The sequence below is a fragment of the Lucilia sericata genome, unplaced genomic scaffold (assembly GCF_015586225.1).
Source record: "Lucilia sericata isolate MDLA Ls3-8-SP2 unplaced genomic scaffold, ASM1558622v1 Contig000010F_arrow, whole genome shotgun sequence".
Taxonomy (NCBI): Eukaryota; Metazoa; Arthropoda; class Insecta; order Diptera; family Calliphoridae; genus Lucilia; species Lucilia sericata.
The window spans coordinates 1,007,272-1,025,601 of record NW_023994050.1 but is presented as its reverse complement, the minus strand read 5'-3'; the positions used below and the strand labels follow the sequence as shown (position 1 = coordinate 1,025,601).

At 30.6% G+C, this 18,330-nt stretch overlaps 1 protein-coding gene across 1 annotated transcript; it reads right to left on the bottom strand.

Annotated features, from left to right (window-relative positions):
• Window positions 1–1,050: 1,050 nt before the first annotated feature.
• LOC119603886 (origin recognition complex subunit 5) lies at window positions 1,051–6,197 on the bottom strand. Its single transcript, XM_037956165.1, has 3 exons — window positions 5,196–6,197; window positions 2,885–3,091; window positions 1,051–1,375 (listed from the first exon to the last, which is right to left on the bottom strand). The coding sequence occupies exons 1-3, from the start codon at window positions 6,093–6,095 to the stop codon at window positions 1,091–1,093; spliced, it is 1,392 nt and encodes a 463-aa protein (XP_037812093.1). The 5' UTR covers window positions 6,096–6,197; the 3' UTR covers window positions 1,051–1,090.
• Window positions 6,198–18,330: the final 12,133 nt, after the last annotated feature.

Below are 18,330 nucleotides of genomic sequence, written 5' to 3'. Positions count from 1 at the left end.
CAAAACATGCATAAATTAGTTTAAATTGTTCATGTAATTAAATTAATATCGCTTTCCAACTGTGAAAATAAATAAACAAGACAATCAATCTTTAAATGGGTAAATGGTACTGTATTTATACCCTACACCACTTTAGTGGGGAGGGTATATTGGATTTGTGCTGATGTTTGTAACATACAAAAATATTCGTCCTATAACCACCTTAAAGTATACCAATCGGCTTAGAATCGTTTTCTGAGTCGATTAAGCTGTATCCCTCCGTCCGTCTGGCTAGCTGGCTGGCTGGCTGGCTGGCTGTCCATGTAAACCTTGTGCGCAAGGTACAGGTCGCAATTTTCAAGATAATTGGATGAAATTTGGCACGCACGTTTTATTTGACCTAAGGAAATGAAAATGGTTAAAATCGGTCCATTATTTCACCTAGCCCCCATACAACAGAACCCCCCGAAAAGGACTTCTGAGCTCATAATTATGTTAAATATACAGATATATCGATAAAATACGGAACAACTAAGTTTTATAGAAGTCTTGATGACCCTGCCAAATTTCATAAAGATCGGGCCACATTTGACCCTAGCTCCCATACAAAGTCCCCTTCAGAAAATTACTATGTCCCAAATTAGCTTATGAACACAAATATCGCGATGAAATTCAGCACAATAAAATATTATTTCAATATAAATATATTCACAAAATTTTATCGGGCTTGGTCCATATTTGCCTCTAGCCCCCATATAAAGCCTCTTTCAGAAAATTAGTTTTTCATCCATAAATTGCTTAAATGTATCGGAACAAGGGAATATTGAAGATAAATGCTTTATTATGAAAAATAAATCACATTTAATATTCATAACTGGTGTAGGGTATCATATGGTCGGCCACGCCCGACTATAATTTCTTACTTGTTTTACGATATTAATATTTGTATAAGTCATTACATTATAATCTTAAATATTTCCTATTAGTTAATTTTAATAAATATAACTTTAACTTTAAATGGGAGTAAAGTTTGGGAAAATTTTCTATAATTTTTGTATTAAAAATTCAATATTTTAAATTAATTTTTTATTAACAAATTATAAATCATATATTACATAAAATCACACAAATACTGACATACATTAAAGCCAACAACTTTGCCAATGTAAAGTACAAACTCTAGACCGACAGTACACTGAAGGCGAGCAGATCCGTCCATAACGTTGCTTTCACCACTAACAAATCCAAGCAGCTTCAAGTGGACTAAAGTAGAAATTTGTGAGAGGAGATTACATGTTAAGCCAACTTTTTCATCGAGTATAGCATAAAAAATTGCCAACAAACGATCTATGCTAAAAGACTTGGGTCCTAGTGATGTAGACATTTTCTCCGACACCTTAAAAATTGTATACAAATGTATGTATAAAGAATAATTTTAAATGCATATTTACAATAATACACGTATAAGGTCACATTAAAATATTCGAAGTATCAACAAAAAATATTTTTTTGTTTTATTTTTAAGGTTTAATAAACATAGCAAACCATCAAATTTGATGGCGTATTCCCTACCAAATAAAAATCAAGTGAAGTACTATTTTTAGTATATAAATTAGTTCATAATTCTGTTAATTATAATACTATTCCTTCCAAAATCGGCAGATCTATAATGTACATAAGCCTAAACCATTATGACGATTTTCATAACGATTGGACCTCATTTGACCCTAGTTCCATTCAAAGTTTAATTTCAGAAAAACACTTAAACGTCCGTAACTCACTTATAATCACTAGTATTATAATAAAATTTGGCACAAATAAGTTTTATATGAATAAAAATACCACCCCAAAATTTTATGAGGATCGGTCCATATTTGACCCTAGTCGCCATATAACTTCCGTTTTTTAATTTTATCAATAAATTGCTTAAACTCATTATAAAATTATATTATTTTATTTATTTAAAAATTATGGATTACGAATGAAAAATATGTCCCATAGAGTAAGAAATTAAAACAAAAAAGATAGAACTACAGAATTCGGAGATTTTCGTAAATATTTACATGTATCTTAAAAACACTTTCGTTTTTCGTCACGTATGATATTGCCATATTTTAATCCATATTTTGGAAAACAAGAATCCGAATGGGATGTTTCCTTTTGCAAATGTAGTATTCTCAGAATGGAGCAGAATGTCAATATTGTTTTCCAAGTACTCCCATTTTTACCAAATCTATACCACTCTGAAGACGTACGAACGTCACATACAATCGTATGGAATTGCCCATATGTCATTATTGTAGCTTAAAACCAAGTGATGTTAATATATTCGTATTCCGAGTGAATGCGCAAAGACTCTTTTTAAAATTGCTTTTTTGCTACGTTGTATATGTATTTGTTTCTACCTCGAATGATTTAATTACACTGTGCAACAAGAAAATCTTTCCCGAATGAGACTACAACACATAGGCATTAATTACAGTCTAAAATGATTAAAATCGGATAAATATGTTAGAATATATACAATATAAAATTTAATCCTTTTTAGAAAAACTGTTAGAAATATGAACTTTGAACCTCGACAATCATAATCGTAACGAATTTGGAAATTTTGGAGAACTTAAAATTTTTACATGTATGAAAAGATATGTGTACCGAATTTCATCAAAATCAGAGAATATCATGCTTAAAATTTTATGATATTACATATGAGAAAATTTTACTGAAAAAAGCTAAGTTTAAAATGTCTATAAATTAACAATACGAGCTAACTTTTTAAAACCCTTTAGGGAATTAGGTGTATTAATTGTCTACTTTCATTTCCCGTTGGTCTTGTTCGGGAAAGATTCGAAGAACCAAAATTTGTTGCATAGTGTTATATGAATATTTCTGCATTCATCATTACCTTTGCTTTAGCGTTAACTGTTTGCATACGCTTTCGTTGCTTTCCATGATGTTTAACGAAGAGACGTTTATCTTCTTTGGCCGAGTTGTGACTAGCTAAGAAGGCAGCAATTAATAAGTATTTTCCATAAAAAGGCAACTCCAAAGATTGGGCCATTTTTCGAACGCTTTGGTCTGAATAATTGACATCAGTTGCAACAGTTAAATTCTAGAAATAATTAAATATTTGCATCTCTTTACTTACAAGGTTTTAAAAAGAAAAAAATATTAAAACGTGTTCAGTTTTCAAATCGCACACTACAAATGTATGTATATTTAAGAAACAAAAAATGCTAAAAGCTGTTAAATTAAATATGGTCGCAGAATTCAATCATAGTTATAAGTTTTGTAAAGGGCAAAGGAATTATTAATTGGTCTCATGAAATTCAAAAGACGTCGGTTTTATGTTTGATCAAAAATTTAATGCTTTATCGAATTTTGTTATTGCACATTAATGTTTGATAAATGTGGAAAAAAATCACTAAAACCATAAAAAAGGAACTTTTATCCTTAGAGAAATGATATCATAGAATAAACTAAACAATACGCATTATTGTTCGAACCACTGAACACTGTTCGAACCTACATAAGTAAATTTTTCTGACAATGTATACAAAGGCCTATATTTTCTATTTAAATTAATTTATTCAAACATAATTGATTCGTATAATATAATGTGCCTGCATTATAATAATTAAAATAAAAGTTTAATTCCATTTCGCTCTGAGTAACAAGAAAATAAAAACAGAACTCCATAATTATACATATGTGAAACTTAATCAACATTTTGCTCTTCGTATGAAAATCTTTGTTCCTTATGAGCTTCAAACACCCTTATGGAATAGATTAGTTACTACTGTCCCACTCGGATTTTAAGCCATTCACCAACTGCTTTGTTTTTTTAAACAGCAATTTCTGACACTTCGCTTTAAAATGCCAAACAGCTTTGCTAAGAAATTTGTGTCAGAAGATTTTGAAGTACAATCAAAAATTTAAGTCCTGTTATCCGACAGCTACTCTTGGGTCAAAGGTGTTGGTTTATTATCGCGCAGAAAATCGCATTAAAGTATCTTGTATTATTCGGAGTACGCAACCATATGATTCATTTGGTTGTTCAAAAATTTTCCCGAAAGCAAAATAATCCATTTTTTTTTTGTTTTTCAACATCAGGAATAAGTCTACTCGTCAAAACACATGTCCACATACTAAAATTTTTTTCTCCATGTTATATTGGTCCTTTACTATAAGAGTATGTTATAATTTCCTCCTTACCCTTTGACCCTCTCATACTCTGAATGAATTTAAGAAGGAATATTTGGACCCGTTTGTAAATAAAACTGCATTTTTATTAATTTTGCGTAATCTTTCCACATAAAATTGTATAACACTTATGAAAAATCGAATTATTTAAGCAAACCCGTTCGTTGGATTGTTATACCTCTGGGACATTTTTGGCCAACCAAATGAATAATATGGTTGAGTATACCGAATAGAAGTCTTAATTTTAACAGGGTTTTCAGCGTGATAATGAACTAAAACCTTTGGCAAATTTGATCTAAGAGTAGTTGTCGGGACACAAATTATTTGATTGCACTTCAAAATTTCTTTGTTTCTTCTTTAAAAAACATAGCAGATGTTGAATGGCCTAAAATCCAAGTGGGAATCATAACCAACTACACTAGTAACTAATCTATTCCATAGGGGTGTTTGGAGCTCAAGTTTCGAACACCTTTTTATGGAGTTAATTCAGTATTTATTTTCTTGTTAATCCGAGCGAAATGGAATCAAACTTTTATTATGCTATCCCCCATTTTCAACAAGTTCAGTTATAATTTAACTTTCAAGATATATTGACAGTTCTAATACAAAAATTGTCTTAACTGGATGAATAACTACCAGTTAAACGATAACTGGAGGTAGCGAAAATGGGGGTAATTTGTGTAAATCAATTAAAATAGAAAACAAATTTCTTTGAATAAATTTTCAAACAAAAATTCCGCGAATTTTAATATGAATTAAATTAAATAAAATATAATCGAGGTGTCATAGATTCATCTCACTATTAGAATTGGATTTGAAAACAATAAAAACTTAATGAATGTTATAGATTTTTTGTTAGGTAAATAATTTTAGGTCGAACTAATTGGATTCTATGACTACCATAATGATGGATATAACATGTTAAAATGAAACATTAGTCAATTTACATTTATGTACTGTTTTAAACTGGTGTTTTATCAGTTTCTGAAATGAAAAGTTCTACGTATACTAACTTTTTCTTCAGATTTATCGTAGCGCATATAGACCTGAGATAAGGCAGCACGTAACGGTGCCGCTATATTACGCCAAAGTTTTGAAACATCGGTTATATCTATAGATTTGTTCAGTACTGGCTCCATGTAAGTAATAAAACAGTTACAAGCCGTTATTTTTAGTTCAGGAACATCGCGGCAGGCCTTGTAAAATACACTCAAAAATATGTTGAGGTAATTATTAAAGAAATCAGGATTTATTTCGTTTACAATGTCAACTTGTGATAATTCTTTATCCATATGCTGTGCCCGTATGTGGCTTCTTAGCATTTGACGAGCCATTTCAAATTGTGTGCTTAAAATTTTTAATGTTTCTGCCTTGGAATACTGTGGACAATGGAGTGTTATGACCTCTGTTAATCCAGTCTTGGAGTAAAATTTTTCAAATGGAATTTGCGATATTAAGATCACACATATATTAAGACCTGTCATCTCCTGCAACCGCAGTAATGATGGTATAATATTTCCATCCATATCACGTAAGCGATCGGCATTATCCAAAACTATAACATAGCTTTTATGCTCATACTTGTTAACGCCTCTCAAGTGCTCTATAAATTCTTTTAGAGTATCGCAACGTAAATTTTGATCGCCACTATCAAAAATCAATTCTTCTACAGTATTCTCTAAAAGGATTTTCGAAGTATAACATTCAACGCAATTAACGTGTACGCAATTAATTTGTTTCTCCTTTTTGATAAGTCTCAAAAAATCTTTTATAATGGCAGTTTTCCCAGTTCCAGCATGTCCATAAACAAAGATTGCCGGTGGAAAAGACTCTTCCTTGTTTGGAATCAAATCAAAAAGATTTTTAATAAAACTATTACGACAAGGATACTTGTTTTCCAAAATGTCTATCATCGTTTTTTTTTTTTTTTTGCAACTGTTTTTATTTTCTTCAAATTATACTTTGTGGTTAAAATTTTCTATAAACTGAAACAAATAAACGAAAATTCAAACAAACAGATTCAGAGCCCTGCGCCGACAAATATTAACGGCGGCGGCGACTGATACCAAATATGTCGGCGGCGGCTTAAAATCGACTGTAAGCCGGCTAAGTTTTCAACTACGTTTAGTTTTTAAATTTTCAACGATTTTAAATAAAAACGGAATCCCAGAGATCAGAAAGTAGGATTTTGGAAGCAAATATATTGTTTATAACAACAAAACAGAGCAAGCTCAAAAGTTGTGTGAGAAATTATGCAGGGATGAATAAAAAATTCTTAAAAATTAAAAACAAATCCTTTCTCCAAGTTTTACGAGGTTCTGCCGATATTTAACCCTATCCTCCATATAAAACATCTTGCAGAAAATCAGTTTCTAAAAAATTTTGCATTAAGAAAATTATCAATAACGTAAAAACAAAGATATTTTATTTGTTTATTTACTAGCTATACCCAGTGTGCTGTGCTACCCTAAAAGCAATATAAATGGCTTAAGGATTTTGATGATTCTAACTACAATGGTTTTCCAGATATACAATTTGTTACATATGGGAGATTCCACGCAAATTTTTGCAATTTCTCTAAATGTTCTTCAGTAAAATTTGAAGACTCTAGCTCTAATAGTTTCTCAGATATACGAATTTTTCTATTTAATTCATATGGGAGTTCCAAGCCCCCGCAGATGAAAGTCCGCCCTTTTTTCTCCAAAATGTTCAGATGAATATTAAAATTCTTCGTGCAAAATTTGAAGAATTTAGTTCTATTAGTTTCCCAGATAAACGAATTTTTGTATTTAATTCATATGGGAGGTTCCGCTCCCCTCATTGGTAGTCCCCCAATTGATTACCCAAAATGTTTACATGGATGTTAAAGTTCTTCCAGAACAACATCCTTTAAAAGGATCACAAAGAGATTGAAAAATATTCCAAAAGTTTCACTTTGAAAACATTATTAGAGTGTATGAAAACTCGCAACTCTAAAGGCAGACTATTCCTATTTTAGCTGTAATTTCTTTATGAATAAAATAAGTAAGGAGTAAGAGTTATATTCGGCAAATCATTTGTCGTAAAAAAGCAAATATGGACTTTGATCATTAGATTAATAAGAACGTCACCGTGATTTTCGGATTAGGGACCTAAATGTGGAATTTGGTCAATTATGGACAAAGTTCTCTATAATTTAAAGTACTTTTTTTAATTCTACCATAATTCTATCATAATGATAACTTTTGGAATGATATATTAGCTATTAACTAATTTTCTGTAAGAGGGTTATAATGGCGGACCGATCCTCATAATTTTATTTTTCATAAATGTAGGTTTCGGTTCCTAAAAATGTTTTTTTCGTCGACATCGACATTTGAAAGCCATTATGTGCGTTTAAGTCATTTTCTGAAGAAGATTTCATATACATATTTACATTGCATATTTTCGTTCCAACAAAAATTGTTTTATTATGGTATTATTAAGTACGTAGAAAACGTTAAAATCAATTATTGAAGGGGCAGGGTCAATTATGGCCTATAGAGATTTCGATTGATATCGAGCCCTTTTTGCAAAATGGACGTAAGCGAGATGCATTTTCATTCAATTAGGATATTGCGTCATTAATTTTATGTTTATATATTTAGAGCGGGTTTTTGAGATGGTAATCAAATGTCAATTAATAATCAGATTAGTTAATCTAAAAATAAATTTAATCCATTGTTAATCCCCTTTGATGTTTTGAGTACAAGATTAAACTTCGCAGTGTTGCGATACAAAACAACAGAAAACTTCACTGTTTGTTATCAATGCATATTTTATAAAAAGAAGAAGACAATTGTAAATTTAATATGAAAATTAATGAAAACTTAAATTAAAAACAAAAAAATGTATTTTGAAGTGTCCAAAATTTATACTAATCAATAAATAGAACATTTTATTGTTTATATTTATAAAAATTTTATTAATTTTTTTGCATCAGCTGTTTACACTTTTGCATTTCGTGCTTAAGATTAAACCACCTCCATTGGGCGCTTAAACTTGCAAACAAAATTAACTAATTGAGTACTCAAAAACATCTTTCGAGGATTAATTTTAATTTAATCACTAATCTTTCACCTAAAGATTGGCCCTTAATATTTTAGAAAATTCAAAAAGTACCAGTTAAAGAACGAAAAATTACCAGAAATACTCCAGTTTAAATTTTCATTCACTCAAGTCCCTGATTGCTTAGTTTTATGTTTTTAGGTTCATTATAAAAGAAAATTCAAATAGTACCAGTTGAAGAACGAAAAAGTACTAAAAAGTCCCTTTCTATAGATTATAATTTACTCCAGGCTCTACATATTTATTTTTATGTTTCTAGGTTTAATTTTATGGAAAACTCAAAAAGTACCAGTCGAAATTTTGTAGCAAGCTCAAAAAGTACCAGTCAAAGAACGAAAAAGTACCAAAAAGTGCCATTCACCCAATTTACACGATGATTTTTTTTCATGTTTGCCCAGACGTCTGTTTTCATGTTTCACCCAATTTACACGATGATTTTTTTTCATGTTTGCCCAGACGTCTGTTTTCATGTTTGTCGATGATTGGTGGTGAGCGGGGTAGAGAAGAATGGGGGGTAAGAAAACAAACATGGGCGCAATTTACATGAAGACTTTTCAGACGTCTGTTTTTTCCAATTCTCTTTTGAGAATCTTCCAAAAAATCATGAACATTTATACGGTGATTTTTTACATGCAACTATGCATGTCTTTTTTTGATGTTTAATTGTATAATCCTTTTTAATTACTTATTCGTAATAAAAATAAAATGAAATTTTTAACATAAAAACCATTTAATTTGATTTAAAAAAATTTAATTACGCGCTTTAGTATTTTTTAATGCAAATTTTAATGTTTTCATGTAAAAAAAAGACATAATTATTTTTTTACATGAGCATAATATCAACAGTACGAATGAGTTTAAAGAGGAATGTCAAAAACAATCACGAAAATCCCAAATCATGTTTGTTTTCTTACCCCCCATTCTTCTCTACCCCGCTCACCACCAATCATCGACAAACATGAAAACAGACGTCCGGGCAAACATGAAAAAAAATCATCGTGTAAATTGGGTGTTGGTATCGGTGTTTCAAATAACACCCCATTACCATATTTAGTGTTTCTTGAATAAAATCAAATTTCCCGTTTTTACCCCTTTTGGTACTTTTTTTCTCCCCATTAACGAAATAAAAGTTGCAACATCGTATTGGGACTCCCGTTATTATGTATTCATATGTATTACCCCATTTACATGATGATTTTTTTCATGTTTGCCCAGACGTCTGTTTTCATGTTTGTCGATGATTGGTGGTGAGCGGGGTAGAGAAGAATTGGGGGTAAGACGCAATTTACATGAAGACTTTTCAGACGTCTGTTTTTTCCAATTCTCATGATTTGGGATTTTCGTGATTGTTTTTGACATTCCTCTTTAAACTCATTCGTACTGTTGATATTATGCTCATGTAAAAAAATAATTATGTCTTTTTTTACATGAAAACATTAAAATTTGCATTAAAAAAATACTATAGCGTGTAATTAAATTTTTTTAAATCAAATTAAATGGTTTTTATGTTAAAAATTTCATTTAATTTTTATTACGAATAAGTAATTAAAAAGGATTATACAATTAAACATCAAAAAAAGACATGCATAGTTGCATGTAATAAATCACCGTATAAATGTTCATGATTTTTTGGAAGATTCTCAAAAGAGAATTGGAAAAAACAGACGTCTGAAAAGTCTTCATGTAAATTGCGCCTTACCCCCCATTCTTCTCTACCCCGCTCACCACCAATCATCGACAAACATGAAAACAGACGTCTGGGCAAACATGAAAAAAATCATCGTGTAAATTGGGTGTAAGAAAACAAACATGATTTGGGATTTTCATGATTGTTTTTGACATTCCTCTTTAAACTCATTCGTACTGTTGATATTATGCTCATGTAAAAAAATAATTATGTCTTTTTTTTACATGAAAACATTAAAATTTGCATTAAAAAAATACTATAGCGTGTTATTAAATTTTTTTAAATCAAATTAAATGGTTTTTATGTTAAAAATTTAATTTTGTTTTTATTACGAATAAGTAATTAAAAAGGATTATACAATTAAACATCAAAAAAAGACATGCATAGTTGCATGTAAAAAATCACCGTATAAATGTTCATGATTTTTTGGAAGATTCTCAAAAGAGAATTGGAAAAAACAGACGTCTGAAAAGTCTTCATGTAAATTGCGCCTATAAGTTAATAAACCAAAAACAATGTTTTATAAAAAAGTACCAAAAATAGGTACAATTTTCACCCCTTAAACGTCCGAATATCCAAAAAGTACTAAATTCATATTTTTATTTGTTCGTCAAGTTATGAAGGATTCAAAAATATTTTTTGAATGTTCTCTGGTTTAAAAGATACATGGGGTGCAAAAGAAGTACCAAATTACAGTTTTTAAACGTTTATTTCCCAAAGGGGCCGAATTTGAAAAAATTACCGGACACCTGTCCGCTTTTTTTTTAAATGAGCGACGATAAGCTTTAACTGTTTTTGTAACTTTTCTAGTTTAGGGGATTTGAGGTTACCGAATTTACGTTTTTACCCTTTTTTAGCCCAAAAAAAAATTCGAATTTCCAAAAATCCCGTCTTATTGGATACATTTGGTGGGAGACCAACCTCCCGTTTAGGCTCTACGATAATGAATCAGTCAGTCAGTCAGTCAGTAAGGTTAGAATTTTATATATGTATGTATATAGATTTCGTGCATTGAATTATACTGTAAAAACATTGTAATGTTCGACTTGAATTCAAGTTTCGTTTTCACTGGAGAATGCTATTGATTTAAAGTGTATTTCAACACTTGAAATTTGAATGTTTGACTGGAATTAAACTTGTTTTAAACTTTAATTCCAGCAAGAATGCTTATTTGGTATAGTGTGACAACTATAAGGGACCTAAAGTCGACATAAAGCCCACAATGGTTAGTACCAATATTTTGCCCAAACAACATCTACATACCTAGCCAGGTTATATCCTCTAGGTCCGTGAAGACATTCTCTACAAAGCTATAAATTTGTATAAAAGCCGGCTTAACAATTGTTTCTTGTAAATATTCGGCCACCATAGTGTTTGGAGACAACAAGAGCTTCACTGAAAGGCACACCAGACAGACATCGCGCTCTATTATGGGTGTATGGTAGTGATTCTGCTGAGATCAATGGAATAATAATAAGTATGTATCCCAAGGATACCCCCTGAATACGGCAATCAGCTTCCGTCCATTGCCTATAGGTGATAATAATACCATGTCACCACTAGCCGACCAACCACCACCCGCCTAGGTGACTAGGGAGGTATATAATTGCCACTCTCTTGTGGGCATTCTTCAAGGAGACCATCATGATGCCTCCTCTTTCTTGAAAAGAAAGACGTTTGTATGTTTATGTCACTTCTGGAAGACAGTTTGAAGAGTGTTCACATTAATGTTGTATTTTATTTATCTGGAAGTGTGGATTGTAGTCACTTCTGGACGATTGTCAGACGACAGCGCACATTTTACAAAAACAAAATACATTGATTTCTAGTTTTCGCCGTCTGGAAGTATACTTTTAGGTTACTTCCGGATGATAGTAAGAAGAGTACAAAAACAAAAAAATATAAATACTCCATTTTTTAGCGTGAACGCAAAAAAATAAAAATAAATAATGAAGAAATTTTGCTCAAGTTCAGTGATGTTTTGTGTTTTGTCCAGTCATGTTCAGTTTTAATTATTCATTGTAAAACTTAAATGAGTTATTGAATAATATTCATAGAAAAATAGTGTAATTAATATATTGTGAATCTTAAGGAATAAAAAACAATATGACAGTGTTGTGTTAAAAGTCAACATTTAACATTTAAGAAGGTTTTGTTAATTGGTGAAGTTTATTAAATATATACCAAAAAGTAATTATCTTCAAGGATTATATAAATAAAATTAAAAAGTAAGTTGTCATATTTTACATTAAAATACTATTTTAGGAATAAGTTAACAACTCTAAACGGCTCCCATTTCCATTATTTTTAAACGAAGTCTAATATGTTTAATCAAAAATTATTTTATATTAAATTTCGTCTCTCTCTTAATTGGTTTAGGACTTATTTATTTATTTTATTTATTTATTTCAATTCAGGTAATAATAAGAAGCCATATTTGGCCAAGAAACATTATTACAGAGCTTACATCTAAAAAAAATTAAAATTTTACAATTTAATTACTTAAAATACGTTGGAATTAAATATAGAAGGCCCCCAGCCAAATTTGTAAAGAATAAATAACAATAAAGTAAGGTCCATGATAGTAACAGCAATGTTTATATTAAAAATAGATGAAAGGAGATTATGATGACTCACACATATGCAAATATAGTTTATGTTTAAATATGTTAGCCGAATTTGCAAACACCCTAAGATCTGGCAGTTTCAGAGACGGGCAACTCTCACAAGAAAAGAGTGTTCAAATATAGATTTAAATATTCGGGGAATTAAAATTTGAACATTTCTGGTGGATCTAGAAAAGTTAAAAAGGTTTCGCAGGTTTGGTGGTGATGAATTAAAAATTATCTTATAAAAGAAAAACAATAAACGGTAATCCTAAATGTGCAGCCCAAAAACTGAATTACATAAGGGGTTACATGTTCTCTAATTTTAACATTGAAAACGAAACGCACTATCATATTGAATATCTTTTCAAGTCTATTTAAATTAATTAAATTAGTGCCTGATATTATTTCTAAACCGTATTCTAGTTTCGACATTAACAGTGCGAAAGCAACCTTACGCCTGACATGTAGCGGTAGAAAAATATCCGAATTGTATAAATAATGCTCGCCTGCAAACGTGCAATATGACTACCAAAATCTAATTTATTATCAATAATTATTCCTAAACAACGTAATTGCTCAACACATATTATACTACAGTTATTTATTTGAATATTAAAGTTATGGTTAGAAGTATTACCAAAAATAATATACTTGGTCTTTGAAGGATTAATGGTAAAACCATTCCTTATCATCCAAGATGATATATTATCTAGGCAGAAATTGGTATTAACTTCTAAGACATCTAAAAATTGCCTTTCATTCCCTAATATAATATGCACATCATCTGCGAAAACAAACATCTTGCACATATGTAAATCATTTATTTTTTCTATAAGGTCATCAAGATACAAAATGAAAATAAGTGGGCCAATGACTGAGCCCTGTGACACACCTAAGTTCATATCACAAGTCCTAGAGATACTACAATCAATATCAACAAACTGAGAACGTTCTGACAAATATGAATATATACGTTCACACGCATGCCTAGAGAATTTAAATTTATCGTGAAGCTTTTTCGCGACTCTACCACGGTCAATACAGTCAAATGCTTTAGATAGATCTAGAGATACTAACAAATCCACCTTTCCCCTATTTAGATAGTTTCTTATAAATTCGGTCATTTCCGTCAAAAGTAGTGAAGTGTTATACCCTTTTCTATAACCATATTGATTGTCATTAAGTAAACTATTTCCTTCTAAATATTCTAACATCTTCGATTTTAGTATATGTTCTACAACTTTCGACAGAACAGGCAATATATAAATTGGCCTTAAATCTTGAATAGAAGAACCGGACCCTGATTTGGGTATGGGTACAACTCTCGAAACTTTCCAAATCGAAGGATAAGTAGAAGTGGTAATTATGCTATTTACTATATGTAGAAAATACCTGCAAATCATAGGGAAAATAATATTTATAAACTTTAGAGGGATGACATCAACACCAATCGAGTTGGATTTAACCTTAGATAAAGCACAGACAATATAAGTTATAAGCATTTAAAGACTTTTTCAAGTTGTACGTTTCGGCTTTCATTTGATGAATATTGCTTTTTTAACCTATTTAGATTTATTTGAGTTAAATCTTAACTTTCAATATTTTTTAAACTATTTGCGCGTTTAGGTCCTGTTTCTAGATTACGTATGATCATTTTGAGCTAAAATTTTATTTGTATTTCATTATCGTAACAAAAAAAAAATACATTAAAATTTTACTTAAGTATTTAAACGCTAGCTGGAATCATTATATACAAATTAATACTACTGTTTTATACATAAATTATTTTTTGACTTGGGTCACTTGACACGAAATTGCCCATATAAGATATTTAATATTTAAATCAAATATTTTTAAAACCACCTTTTTTAAATACAATTTTATTAATTTTCACATAGCGTTGGATTTAATTATTCTAATTATAGGCCTTTACTAATATTCTTAAGTTTTTGAAAGTGTATAACTCCTTAATTAGACGAAAGCAAACAAAAACAAGTAAGAAATTATAGTCGGGCGAGGCCGACCATATAATACTCTACACCTGTTGCAAAAATAAAATGTGATTTAGTTTTCATAATAAAGCATTTAAGTTGAATTGCACATTGCCTTAAATTATACTTAAACCATTTATTGTTGAATAATATTGTGGACATTTAAGTCAAATTTTGAAGGGGGATTTGTATAGGGGCTATGGTCAAATGAGACCCTATAATTATAAAATTCATGCGAGTTATCAAGGCTAGTATAGAACTTGGTTTTGCAGCTTTTTGTCGAGATACGAGTATATTAAACATAATTATAAACTTAAAATCCCTATTCGTCGGGTTCAGTTGTATGGGGTCTAGGTGAAATAATGGACCGATGTTAACCATTTTCGATAAGCTTCATCTCCATCTGCCAAATTTCATTGAATTATCTTCAAAATTGCGATCTGTAGTTTGATTAAAAGGTTTACAAGCCCTATTCGGGGGTTCAGTTGTATGGGGGCTAGATGAGAAAATGGACCGATGTTAACCATTTTCAATAAGCTTCGTCTCTGGGACAATAGAAGATCATGTGCCAAATTTCATCAAAATTGCGACCTGTAGTTGGATTAAAAGGTTTACAAGCCCTATTCGGGGGTTCAGTTGTATGGGGGCTAGATGAGAAAATGGACCGATGTTAACCATTTTCAATAGGCTTCGTCTCTGGGACAATAGAAGATCATGTGCCAAATTTCATTGAATTATCTTCAAAATTGCGACCTGTAGTTTGATTAAAAGGTTTACAAGCCCTATTCGGGGGTTCAGTTGTATGCTAGATGAGAAAATGGACCGATGTTAACCATTTTCAATAAGCTTCATCTCTGGGACAATAGAAGATCATGTGCCAAATTTCATTGAATTATCTTCAAAATTGCGACCTGTAGTTGGATTGAAAGGTTTACAAGCCCTATTCGGTGGTTCAGTTGTATGGGGGCTAGGTGAAATAATGGACCGATATTAACCATTTTCAATAGGCTTCGTCCCTGGGACAATAGAAGATCATGTGCCAAATTTCATTGAATTATCTTCAAAATTGCGACCTGTAGTTTGATTACAAGGTTTACATGGACTGACAGACGGACGGACATAGCTAAATCGACTCAGAAAATGATTCTAAGCCGATTGGTATACTTTAAGGTGGGTATAGGACCAATATTATTGTGCGTTACAAACATCAGCACAAATCCAATATACCCTCCCCACTAAAGTGGTGTAGGGTATAAATAGTATTGCAGTATTAGTGTCAAAAGCAATATCCCGTTTAGGGTCGTTAAGGTGTTTCTATCGTTAGTGACTGTAAATAATTTTAAAAATAATCCATGACTTAGTAATTTCAGATCTTTATAGACGGTTTAAATCCAAGTTATTTAAAAAATGTGCATGAAAGGTAATGTTTTTATTGATTCAAAACAATAAATAAATTAATTAATTAATTTTTAATTATTTTATTTTTTTTTTTTAGAAAGCAGTAGCTAATATTGTACCCCCTATTAAAATACTTCTAACCGAATTAAAATATAAAAAAGGGATCTGGTAAGTTATATATGTCTTATTTCATCACGCGGTTCCATTAAAAATGTCGATTATTTGCAGAAAATGTAAAAAATGGATCTGAACGTTTAAATTTCGGTGGGAAATGTACTGATCATAAGAGAATCCTATTTTTATTGCTTCCTAAAGTATAACAGGTAATTTCAATAAATACAAAAGAATGTATATTCAATATTAATTATAACATTATTTTTGTTTATTTCGTTGAAGGATTAATGCTCTTACAATTTGATGGATTGATCATAAAATTTATGAAGTACTACAAAAATATTTTAGAGTCCAACGTTTTACAATTTTTGGAAGTATACCAGTCAACAGTTGGAATATTAATACAGAATTCCTGAAAATTATCTTATTATAAGGTAATAATTCTAAAGATTTGATACATATGTACATTAGACCGACTCACTCTGTATGGAAAGCAAACACGTGTTTTTGTTATCCCTCTCACAATTTACCTTGCTTTGTTTTATGATGATTCTCAAAATATTTTAAGTCTAGCGATGATCGTTCGTGAGCTGGACCAAATTAAAAAAGGTATTTTGGAATTATTTTTTTTAAATTTTTGTTTGTTTTGAAACAAAATATCCAGCGTCCAATGATGTATTAATCATAAATAACTTATAATTGTCATATTCCAAAATATTTAAAATTGTTAGGTTTTTCACTAAGAAAAATAAAATGTATGCACAATTTTGCAAATTAGACTTGGCTTCAAAAAACCACTTACTATATATAATGTTTAAGAAATGCTGTATAATTAAAAAAAAAATAACTAAAAAGGGACTTTTTTGTAACCGGTTCAGCTCACGAACGGCCATCGATAGACTAGAAATATTTTGGGAACCATTATAAAACATAACAAACTCAAGCACCATTTTTTGTGAGTCGGTTTAATGTACATATATTACTTTTTTTAGATTAGTTGTTAAATCTATTATTTTTTCTACTATTTTAATTTCAATTATTTCAATAAAAACTATAAAATTTCATTTTATTTAGATTTATTTTTACAGATTTTATTTTGGTGAGTATACAAATAGAAGAAGAGAAAACTCATCTTATAGAAGATAAGATAGGAACACTTCTAGATGATACTAAGTAGTCACTTCAAGAAGTGACTTCCTAGTTACATCTAGAAGAGTCTTTGGCAATACCTTACTTCCAAGAGTCATCTAGAAGTTTCTTCTGCGGGTCTTCCAGAAGTATCTTCTACGTTACTGTTAGACGTTCCCCAGCTCGGCATCAGTCCTTCCCAACTGGTGACAAGAATTCTTATACTTCCGCAATATCGCTGGCGAGCTTTTAGCACGTTTGGAAGTTTCATACGGGTAACTTCCGCAATAGAAAATGTTTGTAGGGTTGCCATCATTTGGCACACGCTCTTTGTCGATGATTTTTCTGCCGGTCCACACACAGAAACTTTACACCCAATTTACACAATGATTCCTCTTTACACTTATTCGTACTGTTGATATTATACTCATGTAAAAAATAAATGTGTTTTTTTTAATAAAAACTTAAAAATTTGCATTAAAAAATACTATTTATTATTTCCACAGTTGACCCTACCTAAAATCGAAAACAGATTATGTCATCCGATTTCTATATTTCCAACTTAAAATTCTATATATGTTTTCTATATACAGCCATAGCAAAATTTTTTGTGAAAAATGTTTGTTGTTGTAATACACCCCCTAGAACGATGAAATCCTGAAAAAAATTTATGCCATCCGATTTCTGCACTTCCAACTTATAGTTCTATATAGGTTTTAATCCTGCACAAGATCTCCGATAGCAATTATATATAATTTTCTATATACGGTTATAGTAACATTTTTTGTAAAAAAAAAGTTTGTTGTTGCTGTATTACGCATCCTAGAACGATGAAATCCACAAAAAATTATGCCATCCGATTTGTATATTTCCAACTTAATGTTCTATATCGGTTCTATTATTCTATAAAGTTCTATTATCGTGCACAAGATCGTCCGATAGTAGTTTATATATAATTTTCTATATACGGCCAAAGTAACATTTTTTTGTAAAAAAAGTTTGAGAAGAATTTGTTATAATTATAGGTTTAGGTTTTAGGTTATGAAGGGTTATACACCGTAAAAACGGTGCATATCCACTCGGAGACCATAAGGTCCATTGTGATTCCCTTCAAGAAGTGAAGATTCAAACAGAG